This window comes from Osmerus eperlanus, chromosome 24, assembly GCF_963692335.1.
Source record: "Osmerus eperlanus chromosome 24, fOsmEpe2.1, whole genome shotgun sequence".
Lineage (NCBI taxonomy): Eukaryota > Metazoa > Chordata > Actinopteri > Osmeriformes > Osmeridae > Osmerus > Osmerus eperlanus.
In genome coordinates, this window is record NC_085041.1 from 7679828 (window position 1) to 7693073 (window position 13246).

General features: G+C 43.9%; 1 protein-coding gene across 1 annotated transcript in view; it reads left to right on the top strand.

Annotated features, from left to right (window-relative positions):
* The first annotated feature begins 1715 nt into the window (after positions 1–1715).
* The window catches only part of ephb3b (eph receptor B3b), a 43490-nt gene continuing 31959 nt past the window's right edge, over positions 1716–13246 (top strand). Inside the window, exon 1 of the mRNA XM_062450564.1 lies at positions 1716–2399. Within this exon, the coding sequence (XP_062306548.1) occupies positions 2336–2399 (64 nt within the window). The 5' untranslated portion in view covers positions 1716–2335. The remainder of the gene's footprint in view (positions 2400–13246) is intronic.

Consider the following 13246-nt stretch of genomic DNA (forward strand, 5'->3'; position numbering starts at 1 on the left):
GTTTAAGTAGCCTATCAAATATGCTCAACACAATCCTTCTCATAGTACCGAAACAAGTAATACAATATTTGCTAACCAGTAAACCTCCTACCTAATTAATATTGCGTAGGCTAGTCTATTTAATTTATAAAAAGACGCATCTTTTAAATAAATAACAACGTTTAAGTTGATTAATTAATTATCAATTGACTAGTGAAAGGGACAAACATAAACATATTTTAAACATGCAATGGCTTGGCTCTTATTCTTGGCTCTGTAACGTTGCCAAAGAGTAGCCACGAAGGCCTGTGAAAATCGTGTTGTCTTATGTTGTTACATTCTGGAACCTCTAACACCTGTCCTTCTCAGGTCGTCGAGTCGGTACCTTGAAGGATCCATATACTATTCGACGGGACCATTAGAATAAATAAGGGAGATGGGAAAAGCAAGAACTTGGCTGGACTGCAGACAGATGAGCGTCTCGTGAAGACACCTTCTGGAAAGACACTCGCTGACTTTATGTGTGATGTTTGTTTCATAAAATGACTATATTTTCATCAATAAAATAGTAGTGTTGGTAAAATATACTCTCTTAGATGGATAGGCCCATGTAATAATGTATTCGTTGTTTCGAGAAAAAAAACGATTACGGTGACGTTGACTACAATTTAATGACACATATCTTCATAACCGAGGCTCACAAGATAGTTCGGTCTACCATGCTATGCTGTGAAACCTAGATAGTCATATACATTTTTGCATTTTGAGTAATTACATTTAACAATAAAGTTATGTTAGAGATGTAATCTCTATGATACAGGTCTAAAAACCCTCTGAAAATAATCAATGGCTTCATCCATGGATTGGAAGTGTATACAACCTGTACATTTAATTTTACATGGTGCGGAGAGAGAATGTGAATTGTAGGCTTTGACATTCACATGGTTTCAACTTCTAACGCCTTTACTTGGTTTATGACCAAGGCTATTCTTTGAATAAAGTAGGTTTCGAAGTAAGTGTAGAATGATATACCGGAATAAAAGGACTATAAAATCTGTGATGTCAAGGAGAAAGCCTGTTAGTCCCAGGTTTTATTTACTTTGGTTCTCAAAGGGAAAAGAAAACATTTTTTCCCTGATCTTTTGCTCAAGAAAAACACTGCCGTGTGCCCATTGTAAAGCAGACTGCTTTTCAAACGCGTCGCTTCATTTCGCAAACTGATAAAAACAATTGGACACTTTTCCACAGTGATCGCTGTAATGCACTCATTACATTGGAATGAAAACTTCACATTATCGATTGGCTACTTTATTTCCATAAAACAATTAACTTAACAAAGAAGGGAAAACTGCACCATACTCACAAAATGTCTACGACGGAGCTTTAACACGTGTGCAATAGACTATCCTTAAAACTCCTGAAATATGAAACGGCAAAGCATAGAAATCAGTGAAATGTTTCAAAAATATTTACAAAACTGAGCATAAACTTTGTCTTTTAGTTTTCAGAAATGTCTGTGGCGCATCCCGCAGGGGGGCGCTATGCCCCCATTGAAACGGCCGTGTCTTGCCCGGGCTGGGAATCCCGAGTAAGGCTGTGGCCCTGGAGCAGCGGCTTTCCAAGCTAGTTGCGGGGGTGTGACCGTATGAAAGAGTGACAGCTGCTTTAACCATAACCCCTCCTCCTGTGCCCCGCGTCTCTCGTTCACTCTTCCCTTGTTCCTGCACAACCGTTCGTCATTCCATTGCACACACCGAGCGGAGCATAAGCCTTCCACAGACACGCCGATAATTCGCTCAGGGACCTACAATATATAAACCAAGGCGACTTTTTCGGGAAGTACACTTTATCATGTTTGTATGTACGCGTGAACATGCATAACTGGACTACATTATGGTTATGACAGAAGAAGTGCGGGGAATCCATACATCTTGACTACAGAAAAAGTATTTGGACCATTCCCAACGAACTCAGTGAAACGGACCTATATTTCCATTTCGTTTGTACACGAATTCTTACTGGAGATATGCTCTCAATGGTTGCCTACAACTGAACAATTTGTCTTCGGGTTGATTTGGCAAATGCGAGGTATAGACTGACTGGAGGATTTGTGCACGTTCGTTCTTCTCCGGCACGGAAATTATTGAACAAGCAGAGAAGCCTCAACCTGCGCTATCGTCCTTCAGACCCCCCCACATATTACCGTTTTCGCTGCTGTTTTATGGAGGTAACTCTGGGTTTTGGGGCTTGACGCAGCTGGGACTGGGTGCGTGGAGCGTCGGAACACTTCGGATTGTATTCCCCCCTCCATCCCTCTCTCCCGTGGGTCTAGTTTCATGTCCGTGCTGAGTGCATTATGACAATGGATTACTTTCTGGTTCTGTGCAGCCTTACGCTGCCGATGGTGTCGGCCGTTGAAGGTAAGCCACATTTCTACTTATTTTTTTTATGGTAGTTTATTTAGCCTTTTTTTATGTGGTGCTGTTCCCCGGCCTCATATGGTTGCGTGGTTCGAGCTCATTATGCTCTGTTAAGGTCAGTCAACACTGCGCGTAATGTGGAGTAGACCTGTTTGTTTGAATAACATCTAAATTGGTCACAGCCCGTGAAACGTGTATCCGCTTAATTCTACAATAAGGTCTTTTCAACGAATACTTGGCACATTTCAAACCTCAATTCATTCTCATATTTCAAACATATAGGATGAGTAGGCTACTCGTATAGCTTTGCGCAGAAGTCCATGCCAAAGGTCCTCAATACGCATTTAGACATTTGTTATGCATATGCGTATTAGTCATTGGCCAATCGATGTGTATTCTTATCTTTAAGATCGTTCCTTCTCCCTTGTTGGCTGCATTTTCATTCTTGCCTTTAGGAAATTAGCGCAACACTGTATCTCAACAGGGAGTCTGAGTTGTACGTATAGATTGCAGCTCCGATGGTCTCCCAGGCAGCGCCAGCGAAGCCCCAGACTCAACTACTTTCCCTTAAGTCAGCTGCTCGCCTTTTCGGGTTTCGCAAAAGTATAGAATGAATAGCTATTCTCGCCGTTCTAATTAAATACCTAGATAATAATGTAATACCGGATGTGTTACAGGCTATAGCCTATGCATTTACCGAATACTTTTAATGGGTTTCATTATTCACAAATTGGTCTCCTTATTATTCACAAACAAATGTATTTGAACGTAGGCTACTGTTAATTATTTTCAAACTTTTTTGTATGCTGTAGGACTATACACAAACACTGGCGCAACGGCGAAGCAAGTTGTCACTGTTTATTTGAGAGATTGTAACGTGAAAAATAGGCTTTAAACGCTGGATGTAATTAATTATTTAAAGAACATTGTTTCAACAGAATAACTGTGATATTTCACACTTTCCTGTGAATTACAATGTCTCAATGTTTTGTGTTTACTGAAGAACTTGAATATTAACATGTGGCCTAATCCTCTGCATGTAGCCTATCTATCATTGTAGCAATACAAGCTTCTCGGTTGGCTTGTGTTGCAGTTGCCGCTAGAAGTAGGACAGTGTGCCACTGTTTCAACGCGCTCTCTCCTATAGCTTTTTTCCACTTGTTTTGCATGTTGTTTATCATTTCTGTTAACTTAGATTACACAGATATGTTTAGGATGTTTCAATTCGATTCAACTAGATAGCCTACTATTCAACCGGTCTTGGTAGCAGTGTGGCTTAATTATTCAGATACGAACAAAAGACTAACTTATTTCACTTCTAAGATGAAAATGTTTTCATATAATTTTATATGCTAGTGTTTCTCTGCTTGTTAAAGACCCTTGGCATAGCGGTGTAGAATAAAGCACGACTCTTACAGAGGGTCAAATCTTATCTTATCTGATAAGCTTTGTTATTTCATCGGTGTTTGCTATCAGTTCTCCTGATAAAGCTCACGTCATTGACGCGGTATCTTATGAAGTGTAGCCTATGCCCTGTAAAATAACTTGTTCACAAAACCTGAAACACATTTACTTAGTCTATGGAAAAGGTCTGCCTCAGTGTAGACAACTAATTATTCAGAGACGGTAAAGTCGAGATTTCGGGCCCAGAGCAGAACTTTGTGATACAGCTTTTGGCTTAAATTGAATGTATTTCGTTCGAACAATCTATTCCCAACGTAAGTGATATCATAAATTTCCTTGCTGGCCTGGTTTGTGCTAAGCTTTTAATATGGCTAGGTGATTTATGACGCGCCTCGGAGACTTCTCAGAGATACTACAGTTTATGGTGATGTGGGCAGACGCAAAGCGCCCACCCGAGGAACAATACACGGCCATAAGGTCCGAGCAAGGGCCGTTACTAACAGTTTAATGCTATTCTTTCCCCAACAGTACTGTTACGAAAAATGTGATCAGTCAACAATAATCGCACTGTTTGGGCACACAAGATTATGAAATCCTTATGTGAAGTTTTGATATAGGCCCGTGTAGCTTAGACTAGGCCTAAGTATCCACGTTCATAATGATTCCATGGAATGTTACATTATTCATGGGCCATGAACCATTCCTGATGAGACTAGCCTACTGGATACCCTACAGGGCTATTTGGGTGGCCTAATTTTTGAAATAATGACTGTCTGAATGTCAGAGCGTGTACTTGTGGTGAGGAATTGGAGAAACCTGTTTGTTTGTTATAAAACGTGACGGCGCAAACATGCAAACTGTCATGATGTTCCAGGGCAAAGCTATGGACAGACCGTCTATTTGGTCCAATATTGCCGTTTAGAAGTTTGGATATAATATGATAATAACAATAATAGGCTAATGAACGCAACATTTGATTATTAAGAGAATACACTTTCATGCAACTGTAGGCATGTCCATTCACCGTTGCTATCTTTTGAGGGCCTTATAAAGCTATAGTTATTGTCTCGTACATTGTATAAAAAAACGTAGATTCGGTCAACTGCATTTCAGTGTAGGCCTATAGGCTACAAGGATAAATTAATCTTTCTGCATAGTAAATTATGTTTATGATTGACGCTGGTCTGTTTGATGTGCGCAGAACACACAACTCAATGTGACCTGTTAGGCCTCGAACAGCAGCAAAACTGGAACCACTTGGTTTGGTGTTTATTGTCAATCAAATATCCCATTAGAATGCCTATTTCAAAAATATAGGTACTAGGCTTAGTTATGTAGTCATATGGGTCAGCTGAAAGAGCATCACGTGATATCAGATGTTTACATACACTGCTTTGTGGGAATATTCAGATTATTTATTGCAAAACTGATGACTAACGGTCTTGTATTTTCTGAGTTCCAAACGAATCTGTTTGCCTGCGCTTTGCTATTTGTGGTCCTGAGCGTCGAGGCACAAGGCATGGGTCTGAAGCAGTTGATGTTTTTACTGCAAGCGAGTTAACGTCTCGGTGGGCCTGTTCCCGTCCCTGTTTTTCAGTTGGCGAATAGCCTATCACGGTTTCTCACTCTGTCATTCTCTCCTTTTCTCGCTCTCATCATCATATGGTCTTCTTTGGGAAAGCAGCGGGGGCCATTTTGTCCGGCAGTCTTGGCGCTGTGTTGCATAAGGCCCTGGTGTCAGTGTTGTAGGATAACTCTGTCTATACAGAAAGGCCTGTTGCAGAATTGACAGATTTCACTACCATTAGGTCTATAGGTTACCGGTCTCTAGTTTACTGACCACTTGGTTCAAGCAGTCAACGGAGTAACTATTTAGCATTTCTTTCCAAGGCAAATGCTTTCACTAACGTTGGAGATAATGGCCTATATTGAATGGACAAAAGAAACTATTAGATCCGAGGTTAACTTTAACAGGAAAACCCAATTTAAGAGCTGAGTCAAAACAGGGTGGCAAAGAGGCGTATCCCAGAATTAGCTAAATAGAAGAATTGACTGAAGCCAGAAAAGAAAAGAAAAAAGAAAACTTCCGCCACCTTTAGCCTTGTGATAGGCCTACAACAGAATAATCATTAGCCTATTAAAGGAGATGATACCCGATTTTATTTCGATTTTGATTATTTAGATAACATCCAAAGACACAAAATAAAGTGACACTGAAATACAATAATAACAAACGATAACACTTTAAACCCGAAGTTAGGCGTTGGTTAGTGTCATCTGCACGTTTCCATTGCATGACAATTGAAACACATAGAATAAGAGCAATTCTCACATAAGTTATATCTATTATATCTATTCGTCTACTAGGGCTTTATTGCAGCCGACCAGAGAATGAAACGCTGAAGTGCAGCAATTACCAATTCATATGGCAATTTATTAATGGTCGGTTAGAAGAAAATAGTCTGGTGGGAGGGCCTATCAAACTGCCACGTAGAAGCATGTTGTCTGCGGTACTCTCACAGGCTTAAAGATCTTCGACTGAAATAGGAAATTATCAACTAATTGCACCTCAAGTAAATTACGAATTTACCATTTTAATGTTTTGTTTGACATTGATTCATTTTGTATCTGTTCAAGACCAACTACAAAAACCGAACAATTAAAAAACCGCAAATTATTGTATTGTGAGAATTTTATTACTAGTACTAACATTAATTATACAAAGAGCATGAAACAGAAATAATACTTAATAATAATAAAAATAATAATAATACATATATAGCCTATATTTATTTTATTGCAAGAAATATGTTGTAATTATATGCGGCGACTTTAATAACAAGGATTGTGTTCTGAATGCTGGGATCTTGAATTAAACTAGACCCTATTAAGATAATATTAATTCATCATGAGCTATCGAATATTATTGCAAAAGAACATGCAATTTATACATGAACTATCTTGTAAAAAGAAAGAAAGAACATGTATTTTTTCTTCCCTCCCCTGAATCAGTAGATAAGGCCCCAGCCGGTTGAAAGGTCACATGCTAAGGAGAGGCTATGTCGAGCAGATGTACAGTGTCTTTGGTTCAGATTGGCGTAAGGAGCTCAGAGGGGAGGTGGGGGTGTGTGGGTGGGAGGGTGGGAGGGATGCAATTGGAAGGTTGATGGGGGTGGGATGGAACAGGGGGAGCTCTGAGTGGAGCTGACAGGCTTATAGATGCTATGGGACTGTGGAGCACTCATGTGCAGTTTGCTGGTACAGCTCGCGTAAAGCGGCGAGCTCTCTGCTCCTCCCGAGAAAACGTCTGTCACACACCCCCCACTCACCAAAACATGTTGAGGAAGAGACTTAGCCGACCTGCTCACGTAGGTCTGGGCAGTACTAAAGCCGTGACTGTGTTTTCGTCTTCTTTCCAGAATGTTCTAAGCAACAGCAGAGCATACTGGATGCGAGCTTTGTGACTTTGAAATAAATAGAGGGCTAATGGACACAGGAGTGCTTTGGACGCCAACAAGAATGGATAAAGTTTAGCAAATCCGTGTGTGTGTGTTCCTTAAGGCAATCCTCCCTTGTCCTCAGCGCTGTCTTCCTGGCAGCTAATGGAAGGTCTTGTAGAATAGCAGGTCTTTGACACCCGCCCGAGAGAACGCCAAAGGAGGGAGGTGAATGTGTCTGGGCCTGCCCACTGCCAAATCCCCATTGGTCCTGTCTACGGGCAGCCAAGCAGAACCATGGGGAGGGAGGTAGAGAGAGAATGAGAGGGATTGAAAGAAAGAGAGAGACAGCGATAGAGAGACAGAGAGAGAGTGAGAGTGAGAGAGACGTTTGGGCTTGCTTTCCGTCTAGAGGGACACAGCGAGATGGGTGGCGCTGCTTTTTCGGGCCCGTCTGCGTAACCCTTGCCAACCGCCTTGGACGACAGGGACGGTGTAAGCCACCCAAACAGTCACCAGCGACTAAACTACAGGCGCTGGGTAGTTTTACAGTGGTACCAGGCGTCGTTCATTCCGGTCACCTCCTTTGTTTAAGACAGAGAATAACTGGTCTAGTTTGGAATGTTCAGAACAAACTTTTAAAATGTACGACTCCCACACTGCACGTCAAGTCAGTGTGTGTCTGTGTGTCTGTGTGTCTGTGTGTGTGTGTGTGTCTGTGTGTCTGTGTGTCTGTGTGTCTGTGTGTCTGTGCGTGTGTGTTTAAGCACAGGTGGCTGTGCCGCTTGCACTTGGCCTAAAGTGCTTTTTTGTTGTTGTTGTCCCACTTTATTAATTGGCTGCAATGCTTGACATAATATTTATAGCCATCAGCTTGTTAATGGACCCTTCTACTGCGGATGTCCATAAAGCAGTTGAAATGACCATTTTCCCACAAAGACCGGTTCATAACTGCTGGGGCCCCCTGAGCCCTCTGCCCACAGTGACCGACTCACTTTGACTTTTGCGCAAGGGTCAAAACAAGCCCTCTTGACTAATTCAGGCCGATTGCTCACAAACAATAGCCGTCTCAACACAATCAAGCCCTCAGGGTTTTCCTTTCAAGGGCCAAATAAAAATATGCCGAAAAGGGAAGCCAATGTGTGTTTAACAGGAAACACACACTAGTCTGCCACTTCTGCTCGTTGACATACATAAACAGTCACGCAAGGGCACCGAGTGAAGCAGAAATGCGCTTTGGGCCTCGCCAGCAGAGACTCACGGCCAATGTGCTATTCACATGTAGGGCCTGGTGCGCTCCTGGGAGATGACTAACGTATTTTATGGGCATGCCACGTCTATTACACGGCTTGGGGAGAGTTGCTCGGGGAGCGTGGGCGAATGGGAGGCTGGGGCAAGCGCCTTGTGGGCTTCTCCCCACATGCCGGTTTGATCCGTTTACGGGCTCGGCAATGTTTTCTATTTTTCTCTTTTTTTATTTTATTTTTACGAGGTACAGGCTCTCGAAACAAATTTTGTCGATGGAGCAGAATAGGATCTTTGATATTAGTCAGTAAAAATTCTGTCAGAGCGAATGGTCATCGGGACTAGTGTGCCTGAAGGACAGTCAAATGGCCACCACCTGGTTTCAGCTTTCTGAAGTCTTGTTAAATATTTGGAAGGAAGAAGTGAAGAAATGTCTGAATGTTGGGACTTGAATTTGTAGCTAAATGCTTAGCTCTGGGCACTTGGCTGTTCTAGGAGATGGCTTGAAAGGCTGGCCAAACAGCGTTTGCTATGTTTCAAATTGCCGTCGCGAAGAAGACGAGGTGTGATGATAGGGGGGCTTGAAGGGAACTGCAGAAGTCATAGTTAAGGGGCCAGGTGTGAACGTCCACTTTGATTATGGACAGTGTGAAGTGAGGTGACGGTGTGTACGAGTGTGTGTGTGTGTATTCATGGCGTGGGAGTCGAGTTACGGTGGCTGCTAAAACTCCATCCGCTCTCTCCCTCTTTCTCTCCTGTGTTAAAACACCCTCCACCTGCACTTAATCTACACTTCAAACAGAAAAAGTGCCAAAGAAAAGGCTTCCCTCCCCAGCGCAAATTCTCTTCCCTTTTTGTCTTCTGCTGAACGGGAGCGGACTCAAACCGTGCCCCCCCCCCCCCCCCCGCCACTTATTCACCCGGACTGAATTTACCCACAATTACTGAATTACTCTCTCTCTCTTTCATTCTTTTTTCCACTACGGGAGGCAGCATGTAGAGAATGTGCAACCGTTCGGTGGCAATAGCAACAATCATGCGACCTTTTGCCTTGTCATTTGCATAATCCCCATGGTTCCGTGCTGGGGTCTCCTGCAGTCGCTGCCAGCTGTGGATAGCATTTATCTAACCTTTGCTAAGTATGAAAGTAAAGTCCCAACACCATGCAAAACACATTAAAAGCGGACATTAAAAGCATGCTTGAGACAATGAGAGAAGTACAAATGACCAACGTGACACAATGACCTTGTGTCTTTTTATGCCAAACCCTTTGTTCACCAAATGTCTTAGTGTCAGACTGAAGTGTTAGGTCGTTTTTTTTTTTACTACTGAGTTGTCTTGACTGCCAATTTGGTGAGACAGGGTTCCAGAGGGGCTGGTGTGTTGTTTTTGTGTGTCTGGCTGTCTTTGTGGATGTGTGTGTGTCGAAGGAGGGAGAATGTTAAAACCCTCCAGGGCAGTACCAAGTTCACTTTTCCACAGTGAGTGACTGTAGTGAGAGACTGTTTTCAAATGCTCAACTCTGACATGCGCTTTCACTTTGGGGAAGGAGATGCTTCACGCAATCCAAGGCAATAGGCATGATAAATGAATCTGAAACAACTCGTATTCCTTAACTTATCTCCCTTAAGGCCCTTAAGAAGTCTTGTATTCCTTATTTATTCATAAGTCTCTTGTTGGATTTGCTATCCGGAACAGCCAGTAATCATGCAGTGAATGAATGATCTACAAGCTGCCTTGTATTTATTTACTTGTATAAGAAAATCTATCATAGGCCCGAGCCTTGAGAACAGGGATTTTTTGGGGATGTGTCATGACAGGAAGTCATAAAAGATTGTGTGTGAAGTCGAGAGCGGGGATTAACTAATTGCAACGAGGGACATGAAAAAGGCCGGACAAATGTGTTGACCCCCTCCCTCTGTGCTCAGTGAGGCTGCAAACAGCTTCTCTTTCCCCTCTTACACCCTTAAGACCCCCCACTACTCCCCCTATGTCCGACACACATACACACATGCGTACACACATACACACACACATATGCCTCCTCCTCCTACTTGGCGAGGGTCAAAGCCCAGATCTCATCCCCGATTCCTAATGAATCAATCAGATGGATCCATTCATTGCGGCCTGTCAGGGCCCATCGATCAGCTGCTCTCTCTATCCTCATGGGGGAATGGAGGAGGGGGTCGTGAGGCACCGACTTGAAGCATGCAGACAGTTCAAAGACTCCTCATTACTCCTCCTTGTAAGATGAATATGGTGTTTTCATACCACATCAGAGTCTGAGGGAACAGACAGAGAGAGCGAGAGTGAGAGAGAGTGAGAGACAGAGGGGGTGAGAGAGAGAGCAAGAGATAGATACGTTTCTCATCAGAGGACAAACGGAGCTAGCATGTACTGCCCCGGCCGCCACACCCTACCACATCTTCTCATGCCCTGCCCGCAAACAGCCTTCCCCTCACAGGCATGGAGGTTGTAGATAACAGGTGACCGGGTTGTGAGGGGTTGATCACCCCCAGAGCTGGTCTTTTCTCCAGGCATTATCTGCTCCCCTCCCCTTCCCTGGTCTTAGCCAGTGCCAGGGAGAGATGTGTGATTGTGTGGGTCAGTTCTCTGCTGCGCTCCAGTTCCCCACTGAGCCTCAGTCTGAGGGCTTATCAGTTATTGAAGCCCCCCAGAACCTGAACCAGCAGAGAGAGAGAGAGAGAGAGAGAGAGAGAGAGAGAGAGAGAGAGAGAGAGAGAGAGAGAGAGAGAGAGAGAGAGAGCAAGAGAGCGAGAGCAAAGGGAAGGGGTGTGTATATGTGTGTGTGTGTGCGTGTTTGTGACAGAGAATGAGGGAAGGAGCTCGTTTCCAAAAGCCACTTGGTTTCACTATTGGCAAGCCGGTTCATTTCAAAAGGCGATGAGAGAAATGACAAAGAGGACAGAGTGGGTCGTGAGAGATTGGGGGATCTGGGGTAAAATGAGTGAGTTTGGAGGGAGGGTGGGTATGGGGAGGTGCGACCGGCAGAAGAGATTGATTTTGCCCTTCTTTCTTGGACGGTTGCCACATATCTATCCTCAACATCTCCTGATTGACTAGCTTCATCTAGAGATGCCTGAGAAGAAGAAATGTCCATTATTCTCTCTGTCTCTCTGTCTGTCTCACTGTCTCTCTCTGTCTCTCTGTCTCTCTGTCTCTCTTTCCCTCTTTCCCTCTATCCCTCGTTCTCTCTTTCTCTCTTTCTCTCTTTCTCTCTTTCTCTCTTTCTCTCTCTCCCTCTTTCTCTCTTTCGCTCTTTCTCTCTCTCTCTCTTTCTCTCTGTCTCTCTCTCTAACACACACACACAGCTCTCTGATGAAACGGCTGGGCTCTCATGCAGACTGGAAGGAATCTGGCATGGATTTGAATGAATCTGACAAGCAACCAGGTGTCGATCAATGACAACACTGTGCCACAATTTCAACGCAACATATCTCTGTGATGTCAGGGAGAATGAAACCAAGAGAGAACAAGGAGAAAGAGAGGGATTAGGCGTAAACAAGTTATCTTATGCAATTATGAAGTTAAATTGTCACTTCATGTATATATGTTTAATACTTTTTTATGATTTCAACCATGGATCATAAAAGAACTATCAGATCTCATCAAGATTCCTGGCAAAATAAACAGAGAGAGAACATATACCTGGAAAACAATGTTTACCTTCTCTAAGCCAGTTATAGCCTGGGTTGTACTGTCCAATAAATTGTAATGTGGTTTCCTTCAAGGAAACGTAGAACTGCAGGCCTTCTGTGGTAATTTAGCGAGTAAACGAAACACGACTGGCATCTCCGTGGGCAGCCATGAGGTCCTGAGAGAGGAGCAGGGCAGGGCAGACAGCTTGGCGCTGTGGTTCGCCAAAGAGGAAGAACCCTAAGGTCCAACGATCCCCATCCAAACAGGTGGGCTTTGAACTCACCCAACGCAGACAAAGCCTCCCTTTCTGCCCCTCTGTTTACTTTCCCTCGTTTCGCCCTCCCCGTCGATCTCTCGCTCTCCTTCCCACCCTCTCGTTTCCCCTTCCCGTCCTCCGCCCTTTTATCCCGCCCCCCCCTTCACTCCCGTCCTTCCCCTCGCTGATCTTCTTCAATCGGCTATCGCACGATACTGCCTTATCTGAGGTACAGTAGAGGTCCTAATTGTGGTATTATTTTCCCCTGCCCTCTTATCTACCCTGCCGATATCAACCTCTCGGTAGTGGGTTGGCAGCTGCGAGACAGGGCTATTTAATGCCGCCAGACCCTTTGTTGTGTCCGTCCATTGATAAGGGCTGACTGTCAGAAGACTTGCCCTATTGTTTGGGGACTTGGGAGGAGTCGGTGGCGGTTCGGCGCGCAAGGTGAGACCGCTCCCCTCCCTCCACTACGACATTGTTTTCCCCGTCAAGGCCAACTGACGCTCCTGTATGTCAAATAAGCAGGGTTCAAGAGCTGACACTTACACGACAGGTTTGACACGCGCTCCCGTTTCATCGGCGCGCTGTTCCACTCAGCGTTTGCAAATAAAACCTGGTTCCTGGATGGTTTGTCAATGTGACAATATCAGAAAAGATGTGTACGAAATGGAAGAAAAAAACAGGGAACTTAAGATGACTTCAGTGGACCGTAACTGAATATGTTGCTTTAGGTGGTGCAGGGTGTCTCTGGGCGAGGTGTGTGAGGTGTTTGGGGCCCCAGACACACTAGACGTGTGAAAACAATTGGCCGGGACATGAAAGCACGTGGAAGCAACACAGAG